The sequence below is a fragment of the Cornus florida genome, unplaced genomic scaffold, assembly GCF_030987335.1.
Source record: "Cornus florida cultivar Cherokee Brave unplaced genomic scaffold, ASM3098733v1 CherokeeBrave_3.0.0_Hap2_Chr03, whole genome shotgun sequence".
In the NCBI taxonomy this organism is placed as follows: domain Eukaryota; kingdom Viridiplantae; phylum Streptophyta; class Magnoliopsida; order Cornales; family Cornaceae; genus Cornus; species Cornus florida.
In genome coordinates this window covers 30,887,684-30,909,120 of record NW_026775573.1, presented here as the reverse complement: position 1 = coordinate 30,909,120, position 21,437 = coordinate 30,887,684, and the positions used below count along the sequence as shown (strand labels likewise).

The window sequence follows — 21,437 nt, the reverse complement described above, 5'->3', positions numbered from 1 at the left end:
GGAATAGGTTGTCCCCATTCTAAAAGGGTAATAGAGTATATTGGTTTGATATATATAAATTAGATAAGAGTATGAAAGACTTTTCATACTTTTAGGAGAGGTTAAAGTAATAAAGGTTAAACGTTCTATCCCTGTATAATTTGTCCAAACCTCAGGGGGTCAATGTAATTTACCTTTTATTTTTCATCGGCAAGAAACACACACCACACACACATCCAATTTTCCCATTTAGAAACTTAAACCCTTATCATCCCACACTTTGCATTCTTGTCAATTCTCATCATATATTCTTCTTCATCATTTTTAACTTATTTTTAAGATACATTTTAATTTAATTTTGGTCATCACTTTTAATTCCCACAATCTATGAATTGTGATTTCCCCACAAAAGTTTGGATCTCATTAGTAGAGTTCATATACAAATTTGTGCTTCTGATTTTACTTCACCTATAGATGTTTTTTATGCGAAAATCCTCGCGACTCAGAATTGCATCATTTACCTGCAAAACAAAGGGACGTCACCTCGAATGGCACCGGTGGGGTGTCAGCCGAGGACCCTTCGACAATCAAGTTAGTTCTTGTAATCGTATCACAAAATAATCATGTTTTCAATGTTTTGGGGTTTCTTCTCATACCTGATTTAATGGCTCGATACCTTATTTATGGCTGCCAATTGGAATCAAGATCGTTTCGCACATGTCGATGGTTGAGATCTCCCTTATCATCAGTAACGGGATCTGTTGAGGTGATGAAGTTAGTTGCGATAATGGGGTTTACCTTATCCTCTTTGTTAGTTGAATAACAATATCTTCATATTCTCAAGTTGGAGGGGAATGGCGGCGGGTTAACCCCAGAGTTACTTTTTTCCCTATTAGTTGTTCCCTATTTCCTAGTTTGGAACGGACTAGGAAATATAGTAAATTTTTTTTTTTTTACCCCGGCTATTATTCCCGAGGTGAGAATATATACATTTTTTACCCAGGTTACTATTCCCGAGGGGAACTTTACCCTCAGGTATTGTTCCCGAGGTGAGAATTTTTATTATTATTATTATTATTATTATTTTTACCTTGGGTTACTATTCTTGAGGGGAACTTTACCCCCGGGTATTGTTCCCGAGGTGAGATTTTTTTTTTTTTTTACCTCGATTACTATTCTCGAGGGGAACTTTACACCCGGATATAGTTCCCGATGTGAGAATTCTTTATTTTATTTTCCACCCAGGTTACTATTCCCGAGGTGAACTTTACCCCGAGTATTGTTCCCGGGGTGAGAAGAATTTTTTTTTTAACTCGAGTTACTATTCCTGAGGGGAACTTTACCCCCGGGTATTGTTCCCGAGGTGAGATTTCTTTTTCTTTTTTTTTTTTTCACCCGGGTTATTATTCCTGAGGGAAAATTTACCCCCGAGTATTGTTCCCGAGGTGAGAAATTTTATTTTTTTTTTATCATGCCTTAATCTTGGATGACAAGACCTTTGTAGGTTAGGCCTTGGTCTTGGTCTCTGATGACCATACTTTTGTCGGTTAGGCCCCGGTCTTGGTCTCTGATAACCAAACTTGGGGTGACCAGGCACTGGTCTTGGATGACCGAGCCTTTGTAAACTTTGGGCAATCAATCCTTTGTCTTGGTTGACTAGGCCTTGGTTCTGGATAACTAAACCTTAATTTATGATAACCAGGGGTTGTACCCTTATGATATAACTTTTGGTGTTGGAACCGTTTCCCCTTTTTAGAGTCGTATTTAGATTTATTTGACCATTGATGTCTCGATCCTTTAATAAGGGAAGTAATTGTTCTTACTCCTTTGGTAAGGAGATTGTAACGTGTTCAAGCTTTACTCAACTTGCCCTATTGATAAGGGAAATAATTATTTCGAGCTTCACTCAGCCCACCCTTTTAATAAAGGGTTAATTTTTACGAGTTTCACCCAGCTCGCTCCTTTAATAAGGGGATGTTTTATCCAAGCTTTATAAGCTTGCCATTTAATAAGGGAATAGACATTTTTTTTTTAATTCAATGAACATGTCCTTTAAAAAGTTTTTCATTTTCGTGGACTTATCATTTATGCTTGCCCTGCTTTGTGGCTATGAAGGTAGTGACCCGTCAAATTTAAAATGCATGTGACAAAGCTTGGTTCTGGTAGAAGAGACCATCATTAGTACTCGATCATTAAAAACCACATGGGACCACCTTGGACACGGTGGACTCATTGATTTTAGAAACTTCACTAGACTTAGAGTCCTTCCCAGTGTGTAGAGACTTACCAAGCTATGGTTTTGAAGGATCGAGCATTGGTCTTGGACAACTAGTGTCCTCGAGGGGTCGCTGGGGAAGAGAGACCAGAAACCTGGCTAGCTCAATGTACCGAGGTTGGTACATCAGTCTTTTAAACCTTGTCATCATATGTAGGTCGGATTAATATAGTGTGATCCACTTTTCTGCCCTATGATGGTGGGATGTTGGGTGATGACCCATTTTATAGACGTTTATACAGCGGACGGGGTGCCTGGTGCTGTAACAATTTACAGTTGTCTAATATGTTGAATTGCGTTAGAAATGATTTACTGAAAAGTACCCTGTAATGGATTATCGATCCAAAATTATGCATAATCTGAAGTCGATGGGCTTTTCCTGCAAGGGAAGAGAGGTGACGACCGGCGTCTGGTAGGTGGACGTTTGGTGTGCAACGATCGGCTTAATACCTAGTGGATGGGGGCGTAGTACCCAACATCTGACAGACGCTGGTCTGGTGGCCAGTACCTCGTTGGGTCCAATGATTTCCCTTGACTTAGGAACCTCCTTGGGAATACAAACTTCATTGGACATGGGATCTTGAGGGACATTGGACCTCCTTAAACGTGAAGACCTCGATACATTCTTAGGTGTAAAAGGCCACCCTAATTGCACGTACGGGAGGAGTAATGAGACTCCGTTGCTAGAGACATCTTCTGTGGTAGAGGCTTTACTAGTAATTAGAGACCCCCTTATTAGTAGTGATCTTCTTCGTGGGTGGAGACCCACTCGTTTATGTAGGTGTGGAAGGACCAAGCCTTAGTCTTTGACGATCAGGTCTTGGTAGTTGGCTTTTGCCAGATAGGAGACAGGGTTTGGTCTTGGGCGACCAGACCTCAGTAATGAGGGGACCGAGCACCGCTAGATGGAAGCCACCATATTGGACTGCCAGGGTCGACGTACCAAATTTTGACTATTGTCATCGTACACTGGGTGGCATCACGCAACCCACTGTTTTGCCCCCAATATAATGGACAGGGAATCATGATGTAGAGACCCGTCTTTATATATAAACGAAAAAACCCATTGTCAACGGATAACTTTGGGATGGTTTCCATGATCAGAAACCTCCGTCTTGTCGTCTAAGCCAAGTCGCGTCAGAATTATTATTTCTTCAGGGAACTAATCGTTCCCATAGACGGCACCAACTGTTGGTGGGAAAATCTTTGCTACCCAGAACGACGGTATTTACCTGCAAAACAAAGGGACATCTCCTCGAGCGGTACTGGTGGGGTGCCGGCCAAGGACCCTCTGACGATCAAGTTAATTAGTATTTGCAATCCTATCACATAATAATCATGTATTCAATGATTAGGGGTTTTTTCTCATACCTGATTTAATGGCTCGATATCCTATTTATGGCTAATGATTGGAATCAAGATCGTTCCGCACATGTCGATGGTTGAGATCTCTCTTATGATTAGTAATGGGATCTGTTGAGGTGATGAAGTTGGTTGCAATGGTTTACCTTATCCTCTTCGTTAGTTGAATAATAATATCTTCATATTCTCAACTTGGAGAAGAATGGCGGCGGGTCAACTCTACAGTTACTTTTTTCCTCATCAGATGTAATTAATTTTATACACACACAAACACATACAATGTGTGTGTATGTTGCTTTTGACTCATGAATCTGGTTCGTAAAATTATACCTTTAGTTTGTGAAATTTGAATTCTTATAGTAAAACCTAGGGAAAAAAAAAATCCGTTAGTATCTACAAATTTCAATCTAGCTACAAAATCAGATGAAAGAATTAAAAATATAGTGCAATCTATTGATCGGTCATATTTGCAAGATAAAAATAATAATAATAAAAGGTGGGAAATTGAAATTTACAATTACTTCATCTGTTTCATATTAGTTGTCCACGATGAAAACTATGACTCACTTTCACGTCAAAAACTTTAACTCACTATCACCTTTTATCTTTAAGTCATTTGAGGTCATTTTTAATCATATTCCATTTATATACTTATATATTACCTCTACAGTTGTGAGTCAAAATTTTCGAGTTGGACATCTAATATGGGACGGAGATAGTAGTATGTTAAACGTAATTTTTGTTGTAATAAGAATCAATTTTATTGTAACGAAAAAGAAACTTGTAGTTACATTTTGTTGTAACCACAATTTTTTGTAACAGAAATATCATGAACTTATGCTGTGTTGCAAATGGCAAATTTAATTTTCAATCTTGAATTATTGTGATTATTAGCTTAATTATTTTAAGTAAAACTCAATTTGATACTATAAACCTGTAACAGGGGAGTAATTTTTTTGGCTTTACATATTCACAAAGTCATGTAATCAAGAGTTCAACAATTGTTTGAGATGGATTTGAATCCAAAATGATTTAAGGAATTTATTTTTAAGCCAAATTAATTTCCAAGAAAATAACCTTTCAAAGCCAAAATGTGCTTTATATTTAGAACTGTCATTAGAATACACTATTTTGAACAAAATACCAAAAGCTACAATTGTTCACCATGTAATTATAGAATTAGTGAGACTCTATGCACTATTAGACAATAGATATGCCAAACTCTCTAAAACTATTGGAAAATATTATAACTTCTGTAATTCAAAAATCCAAAGATGTCCTTCAACAACTCAGGTATAGAAATACCAAAAACCTGTAAACAAGAAATATTGTCAAATATCAGAAATAAATTATACAAAAGAAAGCATTTCGATTAGGGAGAACTGAAAGTGTAATAAAAAGAGTACATATTAAGAATCATATTGCTGATCCTTGGATCAAATAAGCACATTAAATTTTGCAACCAAAATTGAACTACTATTAGGAGTACAACTAAATAAAAACAAAATAAATAACACCCAAAAAAAAATCATAATGGAGAAAGAAATTAAAGCAATGATTGCTGTGGAAATTGTGAAAACATCTTCGTCTTTATAAACAATCAAATAATGCCAATCAAGCAAAAGGTTAATTTTTGCAAGAGTTATCGACAAATTAATTCAGCCAGTTCATCCAAATCCAAGAATCTAAGGCTATTTATTTATTTATATATATATATTTTAAGTCCCTTGTGTAGCTAATGTATTCTGAAGACCTCAAGCGTTGCATAAAAGCCAGTTTCCTTAAAAACAATTTGGATTTATTTTGTAAAATTTCAAAAACAAATTGGAGTACCACATTAAGCTTCATTCTCTGCAAATATAGGTTTTCTGAACTTTCCAGTGCTAGTTACAACAAATAAATAAATAAAATAAGAAGAAATACAATTTCAGTTGAGTCATGCAATGTTGAAATAAAATGGCCCAATTCTTCAATTAGTTAGACACATAAATAAAAGGTATACAAAAGGTACAGAGCGTTTTTCTTTTGCGGTTAATTGGCATCACAAACACAGGGAGGTATCAGAAAGTAGATATGCCAATGAGAGAACATACCTTTTGCAGCAATACTCGGAGCATCTGAACGATGATCTGCCAACATTTGTAGACGCTTGCCGATCTATTTTCAGTTAAGCAGCCACTTCAAGGCCTCTTCACCTAGTTCGTCCCGATCACCTGTAGAAACACACCAAAAAGAGAAAAAAAAGAATTAAATAAAAACTAGTCTACTTTTTTTGAAAAACCTATTCAGGTGTTTGTGTTCTCATTCATTATTATTATTATTATTTTTTTTTTTTTTTTTTTTTTTTTTTCCTACAATCCCATCATTAAGCCTCTAAATGGCATTCCACATTCTTATTTACAACCTTGCTACCCTAACTATGTATCCCACATGCCCTGAAAATAAGAATCAACTAGATGCCATTAGTCTATCTATGTCAAATTATATCAAAACCATCTCAGCCTATATTCCTCAAACTCGATCAGCAACAACTGAAGTTAAAATATTAATATAGTGTTCAATCTTGGAGATGCTTTTGACATAATCAATAGTCATTCAATGAACAACCTATGTAACTTTTAACAAATTGATGCATTTTATACAGTTTTTTTTATGTTTCTGGGGATTCTGTCCTAATTAAGTACAAAAAAAGATGCATGCACACCCACAGAAGCACATAAAGAAAAATTAAGAGATTTACCATTGAAACAAATTAGCTAGAGGAGCAACAGAATCAACAAGAAAATCTAGCTGATGCAACTGTCAGATGACAAGAGGAGAACAAGTTCACTGAATTTGTAGATTTCTTTTTCTTTTCAAAATTGAATATATAGTGGTTTGTGCGTGGAAGAAACTAAGAAAATCTATCAGCCTATCACTCTTCGAAATAAGTGTGATTTGATTACAAAGAAAAATGAAAACATAGCAGGCAAATAATGCACCTGAAAATAGAGTATGTTCTCCCAAACAACTCGCTCTAAGGCCAATTGATATCTATGCATAATTGATCACGACTTTTCCCAAACATCAACCCCAGCTGGGAAACAAAGATTGACACTAAAGGCAATAGCATTCTTCATAAGTTTGAGTTGATACTTGGCAAAACCTTATCCTAGGCTATCTAATATTAATAAGAAAAAATAAAAAGAAAAAATAAAAACGAAAAACAAAAAGCACCAAGAATCGCTTGCACTAGAAGATGCAGAAATCCCTCCCCTCCTCTTTGAGTGTGGGGAGATTATACCATTGAGCTAATGGCCCATTGGTAAGATGCAGCGATTTTAATAATGTTAGAAAGTAAAAACCTTTGGAATTATAATAGAAACATTGTAGAAATGGGAGCACCATATCCGTCAAAAAGTTTAATTTCGGTTGATAAGTCATGAGATAATTGACCATCAAAGTATAAACTATTCATGTAAAAACAAATAAAAAAGAAAGGACCCAATTCTACTGTCACATTTGAATGGTTTTGTTTACGTAGAACACGATTCACAATCCTACTCCCATTAAACTAAAGTACTGTCTATACAAAGAGGGCCGTTAGGTCATTTTTTCGAGCTGAGAGTTTTAGAATTGCATTTTTATTTATTTTGAACCAATTAGAATTGACAAGATCATTTTTAGAATTTTTCGCAGTCAGGACGACTTTCGGGCTTAGGAACTCCTCCCGATTTTCTCATTTTAAGTGACGGGCGTTATTGACATTTCACACACACACACACATATATCTATGCATTGATGGTAGAAGTTTATGTTGCGGCAGCTGATTCATTCAGGAGTTTCTGAATGGATATCTCTTCCTTGCTGGGCTTTGGATCAACATCATAAAGGAAGGTGACCTTGAGCTTTGTGTCAAATGCAAAAGGATCATTCACCTCCATCTTGCCCTCAGGTAGTAGAGCTTGATCAAATCCATACCTGAAAGAAGCAGCTCCTCTGGACATACAGATCTTAAGATATCTCTCCTACAGATGCTTACCAGCAAGCTTACACTCCTTAACGATGGCCCTCCCGCCGTCATTGGTAACTTCCAATTCTTTGACCATGTTTTCAGCCACATGATCTCTCATCTTCCAAGAAACCTTCGTCATGATTAGATTGTTATACTTCTCTAGCAGAGGCAGCCTTCTCTGTGGCCGCTAGGGATGGCAATGGGACGGAGTTGGTACGAGTTTGGCTAAATCCTACTCCGCCTCGTTAGAAAATTTATCATACCAACTCCGCCCATCCTCTGAAACGGATTTGTAATTGTTATACACTTTTTTTAACCTTGGGAGCGTCCTCCTCAATTCCAAACGAGTTGTTTGAAGATTAATTATTCACCAACGGAAGGGACATTTGTTCTTGTTCAAAAATTCTAATCTTTCCTTCGCCACAGTAGAAGGGAAGGAAGTTGTTGTCAAACCACCCACGTCTATCCACACATAGAGCAAATTTGGAGGGAATTGGGGGCAGAGTATGGTGGGGAAAATTATCCCACCAATCCAAACTGTGCAAGCAAGGTTCCAATCAAAATGTAAAAGTGTGTAAAAGTAACCATTCAAATGGAATCACTCGCATTTGTATCAAAATATTCGACTCAACATTATACTGAATTACCCTTCAATTACATAGTCCTTGCGCTTCAAAGTGAGACTCGGCCCCGAGAAAGTGATTAGCAAAAATGACTTTTCCTGTACTGTCCTGTTATTTAAGTCAATGTAAGTGCAACATCAATAGAACATATTATCACTCCAACCCAACATGCACTGAAGTATCATATCGTGCTTCAGTTAAGCAGCTGCTTCAAGGCCCCTTCACCTACTTCATCCTGATCACCTGTACAACGAAAATAAATTAATAAATTAAAAGAGGATAGAGAAAAAAGAATTAAATAAAAAACTATGCCACTAGTCTACTGCTTCCAAAGTAAAATGTTCACATGAAAGAAAAGCCTATTCAGGTGTATTATATCAAACCATCTCACAGCCAACATTCCCCCAACTCAGTAACAACTTAAGTAAAAATATTAATATAGTGTTCAATCTTGGACATGCTTTTGACATTAGCAATATTCATTGAATGAACAACCTATGTAACTTCTAACAAATTTATGGCACATAAAGAAAAATTAAGAGATTTATTCAAAATATAGAAGCAAAATAATCCTCTTTCTTTTCAAAATTGAATATATAGTAGTTCGTGCACGGAAGAAACTAAGAAAATCTATCAGCCTATCAAAACTTCAAGATAAGTGTGATTTGATTCCAAAGAAATGTGAAAACATAGCAGGCAAATAATGCACCTGATAAGATATTAATAGTATTGTTCAAACAACTCGCTTTAGGGTCAATTGATATCTATGCAAGATCGGTCACGAATTTTCACAACCACCAACCCCAACTGGGAATCAAAGATTGACATTCAGGGAAATATGGAAAATTTGTTGTAGAGTTCTTTAGGCATTTTTTGTAAGTTTGAGTTGATACTTGGCAAAACCATATCCAAAGTAATATCGTGATATTCACTTACCAATATTAATAAATAAATAAAGAAAGAAAGAAAGAAAAAAAGCATGAATAATCGCTTGAACTAGAAGATGCAGAGATTTTCAGGTAAGTACTCACACATACATTTCCCTTGTCGGGGCTTGGACCCCTCCCCTCCTTTAAGGGTAGGGAGGTTATACCATTGGGTTAATGGCCCATTGGTAACATGCAGAGACTTTATAAGCAAAAACCGTTGGAATTATAACAGCAAATAGAGAGACTTATCATTGCTGGTGACTATAAAAAGACTATATGACACTCTCTTTCTACAATTGGACGAATATATTATTCCAAATAAAGTAGAATGTTTGCTAACCAAAATTACCAATGGGAATTAGCCTAGATGGTATGATCTCTCCTCCCAAGAGTAGAGGTTGAGCGTTCGAGCTCTGGTAGGGACAACGTTGTGGGTGTGTGCATTTGCTTAAACTTTCGTTAATACTTTTTATTCCTATTTCACAACAGTATTTGCGAATGATTTTTATATACATGAAGAGGTGTACATTAACTTCTCATTCAAGTTCAAAATTGTAAATGTGTAAGCAACGTTAATTAGACAATATAGTACATTAACTTCACATTCTAAATGGAGAGGGATGTTTGGTCTATGTTATTGGCTGCTTTCGGTATGCTTTGGGTGTCTCCCGATTTAACGGTGGACATGATCAAGGCTTAGCCAGGGCACTGTTGTTAAAGGCGTGCCTAGGCTTGAGGTGCAGGTCTAGCGCCTGTTGTCATCCCAGACTCATTGATGTTTACTAGGCGCGTGTCTCAGTTGTGCCTCGTCCTATTTGTCAAGTGCACCTCACTAATTTTTTTTTTTTTTATAAAAATGATTATTCTATTTCTTAAGCCAAAAATGGTACTTTTGGCAACTTAATAAACTAATAAGAAATCCTAAGCTTATGAGAGAAGGAAATTTTGTTCAAAAGAATAAACAAATAAGAAAGCCCAAGAGTCAAAGTGTACCGAACATAGAAAAAGTGAGACTGTGAGACCAACGACGAAGCCCTGGTTGCACAGTCGAACGATGAAGCTATATCAGTTCTTTCTTCTTCTTCTCTCTTCTCCTCTACTTCTATCTCCTCTCATCTTTGTTTACTTCTCTCTCTTCGTCTAGTTCTCTTCTTTCTCTGTCTTTTTCTTCTTCTTTTTTTTGGGCTCTATTTATTTTTTTTTTTTCCTTAATTTGTTAACTTCATTTTTTTTTTTTTTTTTTTTTTTTTTTTTTTTTTTTTGTTAATAGATTTATTTCTTTTTGAGCTCTGTTTTTCCATTCAAAAAACAAATTCTGATTTGCCTTCCAAGAAAACAAATTTGTGCTCCGTTTTATGGTTCTTGAATGCTTATATAGTTGATGGATTTACTTTTTTATATTTTATATTAATTTTTAGAATATTGATATGACTTATGAGATATGAATGTTTTTATGGTAGTTTAAAATTTTAATTGTGCGCCTCACTTCACTCAGGTGCGCGCCTAGGATCCAAAGGACCTCTAGCACCTTGGTGCGCCTTGAACCTTTAATAACTCTGCGCCAGGGTATATAGTATATAGTCGATAGACCTATCAACAGATCGGATTTGGACCGGATCATGGTCAATCCGATCCGAATCCGATAAGTATAATAGGCAATCCGACGGATCCTTCTATACTCAATCCATATCCGATATCTTCTCTATTCGGATATCCAATCCGATAATCCGATCGAAAAATCAATTACACAATTTTGCTCAAATCAACAAACAATTAAAAGAATTAAACATAAAATTAACCTATAAACCTCATTCATTTGTTTATATTTACATCATAATAATACATACCAATAACAAATACAAGGAAAAACAAAACAAAAAAAATATTTTGCTAATAATCCCTAAAAATATTCCAACACCGAATTCATCCCATAATTTCATTCTTCAAATCTTTGTTCGCATAATAAGGATGAGGAAGAAAGGGAAAAAGAAAACAAAATAAGAAGTCAGATCGATGTGGAAGGGATGAAAAAGAACACAAATTAGGGTTTGTAAGATTGAATAGATAAGAAGAAAAAGGAGGAGAATGAAAAATTGGAGAGAACAACACAAGTCGCGATAAGGGATTTGGGCTTCCGGCGGCCGATCTCCTCACTGCTTCGTCTTCTTCGTTCGCCTCTTATCTGTGGAGTCCCTGACTCTTCTAATAACTAGTAACCTAATCGTGAAACATTGTAAGGGGTTTCAATCTAACGGTAGATGATTCTTAAATATGAATCTAATGGTTGATAACAATTCAATATAACATGCATATATAATATACAGTATTGCAATGTAATATATATATATATATATATATATATATATATATATATATATATATATATAATTTAACCGGATTGGATTACCCTTAATCCATATCCGATTTGTTAAGGTATCGGGTTATCGGATTCGGATCATTATCGGATTATCGGGTTTTTTATTCAATCCATATCCAAGTAATCGGATCGGATTCGGATCCATTGACAGGTCTAATAGTCGAGCAAGAGATGTTTGGAGGGTCCCTCCCTTTTGTTTATGGATGGGCTTGTGGCGCGAGAGAAATAGGAGATCCTTTGATGGAGAGGAGGCCTCCCTTCTTGAGCGCCTTTTAATGAAGTTTTACTTATCAAAATAAATAACTATGCACCTTCCATTTTTATTTATCATTACAAGGTCCATTGTAAAGAGTTGACTTCTTTCCTAAAAAAGCTAAATTTTTCATGTATGGCTCATCGAAGATACACATTACACCAAAAAAGAAAAAAGGATAGAAACGGAAATTGTAAAAATGGCTTAATAGTTAGCAACAAGTATGTGTGAAAGTGCTCCATATTGACACACTAGATTAATATGGGCAATACCTAGTTTTGGTCATGCCATGGGAAGTTCCCGAGAAAGAGAGCTTGAGGCAGACCTAACTTTTAGTATTTTACACAATAACTATTGATGCTCAGACTTGCACTGACACTCAAGAGTTTTACCAAACTTTGTGGGACGATAATGGATAATTCATAATTTATGCCAAAAAGGGAATGATCTCAACAAAGATGAAAAGATTTCCAATCCTGCAGCAAGAATACTGATGATAAACAATTCCGGTTAGCACATTTTTCAAATCTTATGATAAAATTGTTAATCTTCAACCTTTTCCATTTAGATGTAACAAGCAACACATACGGTGGTAAGACTTATATAGTTTTTTATTAATGCAATAAAATATGTGAAATGACGCAAATACAAGGGGAAAAAGTATGAAGAAGAAGAAAAAGAAAAAGGCAATATCCCTTACCTTAATGATCATAAGTATGATCATATTACTAAAGTAAGACTGAGATTAAAGGTTACCACCTATGTGAAAACCCAAGCCTCCAACAAGTAACCATGTGAAAGTTAAAATGGCATTATAGAAGCATCATATCAATTAAAAAAATCCTATGCCTACATATAAGTTATTAGATAATTGTTAGTCAACATTTTATATAAAAAACATTAGTAATGCAAATAAAGGAATGTCCTTGTTGACTAATGATATGTTTGGTTAGAGGGAATGATTGAGGAGGGATGGATAAGAGGAGGGATGGATGAACTTATTTGTGTTTAGTTGGAGGGAAGGGAAGAGAGGGAGGAAGCAAGGAGGGATGCTTCATCCCTCATTTCTTATGTTTTTCTATCTGCCCAATTTTGGGAGAGGAGAGGAGAGAGAAAAATAATAACTACCTACAAATATCAATTTCCAAATTTAACCTTTTCAAAAATTTTGAAATAGATATCTACCTTTTATAATTTTATAAAGTGAGGGTATATCAGTAAAGAGAATATAAAAACTCTCTTTCCCTTCATTCCAACCAAGCAAAAAAAAAAAAAGTATCACCCCATCCATCCTTTCTACTATTCATTTCATTCAACCACACAAAAAATGGGAGTGACACCTTCCCTTCCCTAGGGATGCCTCATCCATCCCTTCCCCTCTCTCTTCCATCCATTTTTTCATCCCTCCAAACAAACAAAGCATAAGGCTCTCAAACCAAAACAATCACCAGACAGAAAATTCTTTCTCCAGTGAGTGTTCACAGATATCTTTCCTACAATTCCACTCTAGTACTCTACTGGGGAAATTTCCCATAAAAAACTTAAGTCCTTGAGCTTTCCACCATAGAAACTTAGAACTTTATTCCCCTTAACTTGCTCATAAAAGTTTTAGTTTGGAGAAGCAAATGGGACCCTTAACATGGTAGCAGATGCGACTTGGGACCGTTTCAGGTGCGCGGTAACAAAATTGGCTATCGCGGTGAAAAAAAAATTACTTGACAAGGCACCATAAGATGTGCTGACTCAGCCGAGTTCATAAGAATTCAGAAGAGACCCAACCGATCCTAAAGAACTTAGAAGAGACTCAACTCCAGGGACTGAGTCTGATGTGATTCCAGTTCCCACCGATATATTGGTGGGTATCATGCTTGGATTTGGCCAAATCCATTATGACTCGGCCGATGCGGAAAACTACGTTTGAAAATCAAAATCCACCACTTCACATGATGTTGCAATTAATATTGCATGTGAATAAACCATCTCAACCAACATTTTATCACCTCAGCAACAATCTTTGTTGATTCTTAACTTATCATTACAGTCTTCAATCTAAGGACATTCTTATACAATAAGCAATATTAGCATTAAACAAATTCAATTGTTCTATAAAAATTGTTCGAAGTTTCCTCCAATCTAGTGAACTAAACATTTTCGAACACACACACACACATAAGAACATGAACACTTATGCCCCATTTACGAGGAAGGAAGGAAGAGGGGTGGAGGGAAGATAGGAAGGAAGAAGCAAACTTCCTTCATTTGGTAGAGAGGAAACAAGGAGAGAAGAGAAAAAAGGTTGGATGAGTCATCTTTCCTCGTTCACAAACTTTTATCCCTTCAAATATGGATGGAAGACGTGAAGGAAAAAAGGCAAGACTATTATAAAAAAATTTAAATTATAAAACTTTCCTTATAATTAACACACTTTCTTCTCTTCTCTCCTAACAAACAAAACAAGGTATTATTTCATTCTCTTCTCTTCCATCTAACCAAACAAAAAGAGAGAAGTACACAATCTCTTCCCTAGGGATATCTCATTAATCTCTTCTTCTCTCTCTTACATCCAATTTTCTTCCTTCCTACCAAATGGAGGTCACAGAATATCATGATTCAGAATAAAAAAAAGAATTACAGAGGTCACAGAATATGCAATTGGATTTCTGGATGAACTTTATCCAGATTCCAGAGAAGTAACAAGGACAACTAAAAATCAATATCTTCCAATAGCGAGATTACAAAAATAAAAGCCTAGATTGTATTTATAGTCCCTTTTTCCTCTTTATAGTAATTGAGTTTCTATAAGTTCATTCATGCAAAAAACAGCATCCACCAGGCCATCAAATTTAAAGAAATGTATCTGATGTAAGATTCAGAACCAACACTATAAGCCCATGATCTAGACCTAAAGGGGAGAGGGGAGTGTATTGGATTCCATATGGCTTTTGATTTGAATTTGTTGTATAATTTCAATTGTTTAATTGTTCTAAAATTGTAAATGCTCAAAGCCTTGTAAAAATGGAGACCCATTTTGAATTCTATACATGGAGAACTTGTTGGAAAAGAAAGTGAGTCAACACGGTAAAAGTTTGGAGGAGACCCGGTTCAAGTGGTGATTCAACCCATTTGAAAGCAACCTAGATAGACTTGTTTGGAGACCCATTTGCTGTGTCACGACCCGCTCAAAAACCATGTAGATATTGTCTACTTTGTACACTCTTTTCTCCGTGCTCACGGTTTTGCTCAAAACGCATCTACATGGTTAAGGGGTGTTCACACATATAAGTCTTAACAACTTCTATCCCTAGGCGATGTGGGAAGTCACAATCACCCCCTCTTGAGACCCAGCGTCCTCGCTGGCCTGACCCGCGTGGCTTATGCACACCTCCCCTCCCCCAATTTCCGACTGGGTTTGACTCTGATAACATCTGTCACCAGACTCACCACCCTCGCAAAACCCGTATAAATATTGTCCGCTTTACACACTCTCCTTTCAATGCTCACGGTTTTTCTCAAAATGCATCTACACGGTTAAAGTGTATTTACACATATAAGTCTCGGCAACTTCTACCCACAAGCGAAGTGGGACATCACATGCTGCCACGGATTTAATGGGTTCTGTTTGATCACGGTTATGTAGGCATTGCTTATGTTAATTGTATTCATTTACATGAGAGTTCGAATATGCATATGGGTGCATTAAATGGTTAACTGGTGACATGTGGTGAACCATTTGGGTTCTTTACTGTCAAATTATTGCACTAGTGCATGTATATATGGTCAAATATGAAGTTCATGTATATGATGATGACAAATGGACAACACTTTTGGTTGGTTATTGTTCACATATAAGGATGAACATTTGAGTAGTAGTTAGGATTGGTGGGAACCCATATTATAAAAATATTCATATTGATCACAATGTCATTTTTTTCCTAGTTGATAGTTGATACTCCCCAGCCCCTCCCCCCCCCCCCCAAAAAAAAAAAAAAAATTTGTTTGCACCCAAGAAAATCGAACCTTAGACTTTGATACTTCATGAGGCACTAGGGCCAAGTGACTTACCCACTTCAGCCAACCCCTTGGGATTGATCACAATGTTATTTCATATCTTATATTCATGTGAGCAGGGACCCACGTACAATTTCGTTGCACAACACTAAATGAGTTTTGAAGAGTGATCAAATGAAATGGACATGCATCAATTCTGATGGGCAGCAGACCCAGCAGCGAACAAGTTGACAATGTTTCTCTTTACGTGAAAGATTGGAAGTTCGAAGAACGTATTGTACAATGTTTCTTTTTTGATAAGTTGTGTGAGAAATATTCTAACTACTTTTCTTTAATATTCGTGATGGTTTTCACTCTAGTGGATTGCCAGCTATTTCAAGACAAATTATTATATTCTTTGTGAATGATCCATTGAGTCGACCACTAACCAAAAATAAATAAACAAACTTAACATTTTATAATTGCGTAGAATCCATTTAGAAGTTGTGTGCCTGATATGGTAACATTTCTTCAAATTTTTATCATGATTCTCATAACCAAAAATAAGGTGATAAAAACTAATGCTCAATAAATATAAGAAAACTGAAGTGATAACTAAATACACAAGCATACAAGCTATGTATCTGATATGGTTAATCTTATACATGCTCTTACGCTTTGAATGCTATAGCATTTTTATTTCATATATATTGGATTTACTTGCATTCTCTATGCTTAATCCTATAAATTTTGAATCTGTGTTTCATGAAATTTTGCCTTATACTCATGTTTTCAAACCTAATTTATGCATGAACAAGAACTAGGAATTTGTTGACATTAGGTGCTACATAGTAGTAATAAATATTGGTCTTATAATTGTAGATTCAAAATGGATATATTAAAGCACAGTCCTAATTAAAATTTTACAATCTCAAATGTAAGGTCAAGAAATTAAAGTAAACCTGCCTAGCTGAAAACTTATAATTGACCTACGATAATGCATCTAGGAATACATAAGAAAAAGATGAACAAAATTTAATGACTTATGTAATTCCATAATATGCAATAGAGATATAATTAGGATAAACATAATCCACTTGAACTTTCTAACTAACTGAGAAAGGGATGGTAAGCAAAATGTGTTCTTCCTTAAAATGTGGTAAGACTTTAGGATATAGGGTAGATTTCTTGAACCTTAGGATTGTAATTGAAACTTGTGAAAATACAAGAAGATATTAGGATAATTTATATAAAATTAAAATTAACACTTTAGGACAAACACATATAACAAAACACATGAAACTAGGAAGAGTCCTAGACAATAAGGAAACAAATTTAAAAAAACACACTAGATATGAATAGTGTAATATAGGGGGGAAGCCTTAAATAATCCTATCTGGCTTAATAATGCCAAAATAAGATAAAGAACAGATTTTTTTTTTTTTATAGGTAGGATTTTATTAAAGAGTTGTTCAAAGGTTAACATATCCCCATATGAAGAATAGAATAATGATACAAAATAAAGAAAAAGATACTGAAGATTAGGAAGAAGCATAAATATAATAAGTGTAGCACTTAGGGTATCTTAGGATAATTATTAGATGACATCTATCTTAGGATTAGATGAAGTACAGTTATCATTATCAGAGAATTAGGGAATGCGTACCCTTTTGATTAGGGATGACAAAATCCCCATACCCAACGGGTCCCCGCCCCACCCCGCCCTTATTATGACGGGTTTGGGGACCCATTTGTGTAAATGGGGAGGGGATGGGGATTTTATTTGAAACCCAAGCAGGGAACGAAGCGGGGCCAGGGGAGGGTAACCCCGCCCCTCCCCACCCCGCTTATAGTGCATTTTTACAAAACTGCCCGTACAGGTTATAAAATATTACTAAATTACATAGCTATATATATAATATATTCACTTCTGAAACCCTAGATCTATTCTCATGCAGCATAGTCGTTGTTGGAAGAATGTTATTTGTTTTGATTGATCATGTTGAAAATTTCAAGACTATTCCAAAAAATGTTATATGTGGTTTTGCTATAAGTTTGATCGGGTTGAAATGATATGTTTTAAATTGTTATAATTGTGCTGAAGCTTTATAAAATTATTAGGTTGAAAAATATTATAGTTGTGTTGATTTTGTTGAAGGTAAATTGGAAATTAGAAAAAGTTATGCGGAGCGGGGTGGGGCGGGGATGGGGGCTAATGTGGCGTGGCGTGGCGGGGCGGGGCTGGGACGGGGGAGGGAGTTGAAATTTAAACGGGTATGGGGGCGGGGATGGGGGTAAAAAATTTGACCGGGGATGGGGATGAGGAATGAGATCCCCACCCCACCCCGCCCCGCCCCGCCCCGCCCCATTGCCATCCCTACTTTTGATGATGTCCAAAGGGGGAGAATTAGGTGATGTGTGACATCTAGGTAATTAGATAAGTAATAGATCAATACACAGTGCGTGATATGTAGACATATAGGATATGCACTTACATAGGGGGAGAATCTCTGACTTGTAATTCACATGCTACTTGCTTAAGGCTACATTTACTTGAAGCATGATGACGGGGAGAAACCCATGACAAAATATGCATATGCTTGCTTGCATCATCCATTAATCCCATTGAAAATATGCATATGCTTGCTTGCATCTACTATGTCATAATCTTGTGATTTTGTTTATGTAGAACACGATTCACAATCCTATTCCCATTAACTAATGTACTGTCTATCCAAAGAGGAAGAGAGAGACATACTAGGAAACGAAAATATAATATATGATAACAAATGACATCTCACAATATAATTTAAATAAATGCTGAAGGATTTTACTCGAATTCAAACAAACACGAAGGTCTCGAAGTAGTTACCTTGCTTAACAACCAGATTTGAAGGACTCCCGGGAGCGAGCCTAAACACCTCTAAACCCCATTCATTTTCAATTGTACAATAAACCCTAGCTTGATAAGTGTTCTTCACACCAGCGTTATCAGTTGCCTCAAATGTGATATACCAAATTACACCAGCCACCCATTGTCTGTTTGCCTTGACCACTCTCACAAACTCAAGATCTGAATTCTGTGGCGGAAGATATGCAGAAAGTAGGAAAAGTACAAATCATAAACCACCCACATAAATTTAACAGGTATCGTGAATGTTTGGCAGTTTACACATCAAACACACAGAGAGGGGAGGGGGAGAGATGGGGGAAGGAGTTGGAGAGGCACATTAGACCGTTCATATTGGAACTAAAAGGAAAGTAAAATGATTAGGAGTCCAAATTATGTGAGTCAAGGGTGACAACATCATGAAATTAGTCCCTACCCACATAAAATTAGTTGGATTTATCCAATTGTAGGACTCTCTATTATTACTCGAATTAAAATAGCATTGCAGCAAATGCAGTGAAGTTAACCATTGGAAAAACAAAAACAAAAACAAAATCTAAACCTGTTGCTTGTTGTGTAGCTCCACAGCCATACTGGCGGCTTCTATAGGAAGCGGATCATCTAAAGGGCCACAGAAGCGTTCAATTCCACCGAATAAGATCTCCGTCCGATCGATATCAGGTTCATCGTCCAAGTCAAAACCCTGTAATTGCAATAGATATTTATGTACATATGAAAAGAGAGAAAGAGAGAGAGAGATGGAAAGCGGTAATACCAGACTTTCGGGTCTTGGTGGGTGATAATTCCACCCTCTATCTTTGTCTTCAGATGATTGTTGTAACCGATTCTACCCACCCTCTCAAGCACACAACGAAGAGCCATGGACGGATGGGTGCGTACGGATTGAGCGGCGGCGGAGGGCGTTTTCTGGCGGTCGGATTGAGCGGCGGCTGAGCGATAGGCAGAAGAATCCTGGAGTATCCATTTTGTATTATTAATACTATTTTATTTTTTTAGACCCCGCCCGTTTGGATTGATTTGTAATTTTATTTTATTTTTATTTTTTATTTTATTTTTTTGTACTTAGGCAGAAGAAATAGACGACCTTCACTTCCATTTGGCTTACCCTTATGGTTCAAAAAATAGGTTTAATAAATACTTATGGGTCAGAAAATGGGTTTAATGTGGCAAAGTGGCTCTAACTAATTATATTTAATTTTAGGTAAGGCCGATTTATTAATAATCGGAGTTGTCACCTAATATAGGATTATGATGTACTAGGACACCTATGGTGTGTAAGGACTTTGGAAAAATAGATGGACACACGAAAAGTCTAATTTGAACCCTAATGTATTTGACATCCACTTAGTCTACAAAAACCAGCGTGAAACACGGTTACTTTATTTCATTCCAAAAGATAAATATGTATAGCTTTAGAAATATTTTATTCAATTAAAAATTAATAGACAGTCTCTTGTATAATTGTTTCTAAGGAAACTTATATTAAAAATAATAATGTTTCTAAGGAATCTTGTAATTTAAGTGTGTACAAGAAAACTTGAATGCTTTAAGAAGCTAAAATCTAAAAGAAAATAGTTTTTTCTAGGAAAATATTTATTAGTGAAAATAAGATTTTAGAAAATAAGATTTCTTTAAAGAATATAAAATATGAAACTTTTTAGGATTAAGTTCTAATTTTAATTTAAGAATTAAAATATCTATGAAAAAAAAAAAAAAGAGTAGATCATTTTACCAATGTAGGAAAGCTTTATTTTAAAATAGGAAAGATTCCTAAGAGAAATGGCTTTATAGGAAAGATTTATTTTAAGAATACTATCTTTTACAAAAGTTTTACACTTTTGAAAATATTTGATCTTATTAAAATAATTATTTTGAAATGATATGATTTTTGGAGAGATACAACTTTTAGTAAAGATTCAATATTTGGAAAGTAATAGTTGAGACAGTTTTGTTAATTTAGATTTTTTTAAGGTTAGTGTCTTGAAAGGTTACACTGTTTTCTTGTAAAATATTTTTTTTATGTTTAAATTTTTTATTATTTGGCAAAGCTTTAGGTCGAGTGATTCGAGTTATCAGGCATAACATGTTAGATAATTTGTTGGGAAAGTTATTTTTGTTAAATTTTAAGTTTTTTCTTTCTAAATTTTTTTTCTTTATAAGAAGAGTTTTTCTATCTATTAGCAAAATATTTGATGAATTTCTTCTATTATTGGAATAACTATTTTGTCCTCAAACGGAGTATTTTTAATAGATTTTTTTTTTTTTTTTTTTGGCAGTAGTTTAACTTGTTTTTTATCCAACTATTTTTTTAAATACATATAAATAAGGGTTAATTTAGCTATAATTACACAACACTCAAATCCTAAATATACTTCACATCAGGCATGACGAAGAACGACAAATAGGTGTGCACAGACAATACCCAGATCATAAATATATCTCACATTGGGCGTGACGAACAACACCAAAATAGGTGTGAAATATATTTTGTTAGAAATTTATCTCTTTAACGTGGTATTTATATTATTATTATTATTATTATTATTATTATTATATTATATATAATTCCGAGAAAAGGGTTTTAAGAAATTAATTAAAAGGTGATCCAATATTAAGTGCACCTAGTATATGAAAAAACAAAAGTGTAAAGATGAATACATTTATAACGTAATTTGAGTTACATATATATTTTTTAATAAACTAAGTGATCGATTAATACTTCATTAATGGAATTGGAGTTAGTGGTC

The 21,437-nt window shown here is 35.4% G+C and overlaps 1 protein-coding gene across 4 annotated transcripts; it reads right to left on the bottom strand.

Annotated features, from left to right (window-relative positions):
- Nucleotides 1-4,732: 4,732 nt before the first annotated feature.
- Nucleotides 4,733-19,768, bottom strand: LOC132300143 (cysteine proteinase inhibitor 3-like). 4 transcript variants are annotated; one of them, XR_009480294.1, is made up of 5 exons: nt 19,445-19,768; nt 19,232-19,372; nt 18,652-18,859; nt 5,710-8,476; nt 4,733-4,928 (listed from the first exon to the last, which is right to left on the bottom strand). XR_009480294.1 is itself a non-coding variant. In XM_059797105.1 (4 exons), exons 1-4 carry the CDS (start codon nt 19,549-19,551, stop codon nt 8,427-8,429), a joined length of 501 nt encoding a protein of 166 aa, XP_059653088.1. In that variant the 5' UTR covers nt 19,552-19,768; the 3' UTR covers nt 5,643-8,426. The 4 variants fall into 4 exon arrangements, 1 of the variants encoding a protein (XP_059653088.1); XR_009480293.1 differs by having other exon boundaries at nt 19,450-19,768; XR_009480295.1 differs by lacking the exon at nt 18,652-18,859.
- Nucleotides 19,769-21,437: the final 1,669 nt, after the last annotated feature.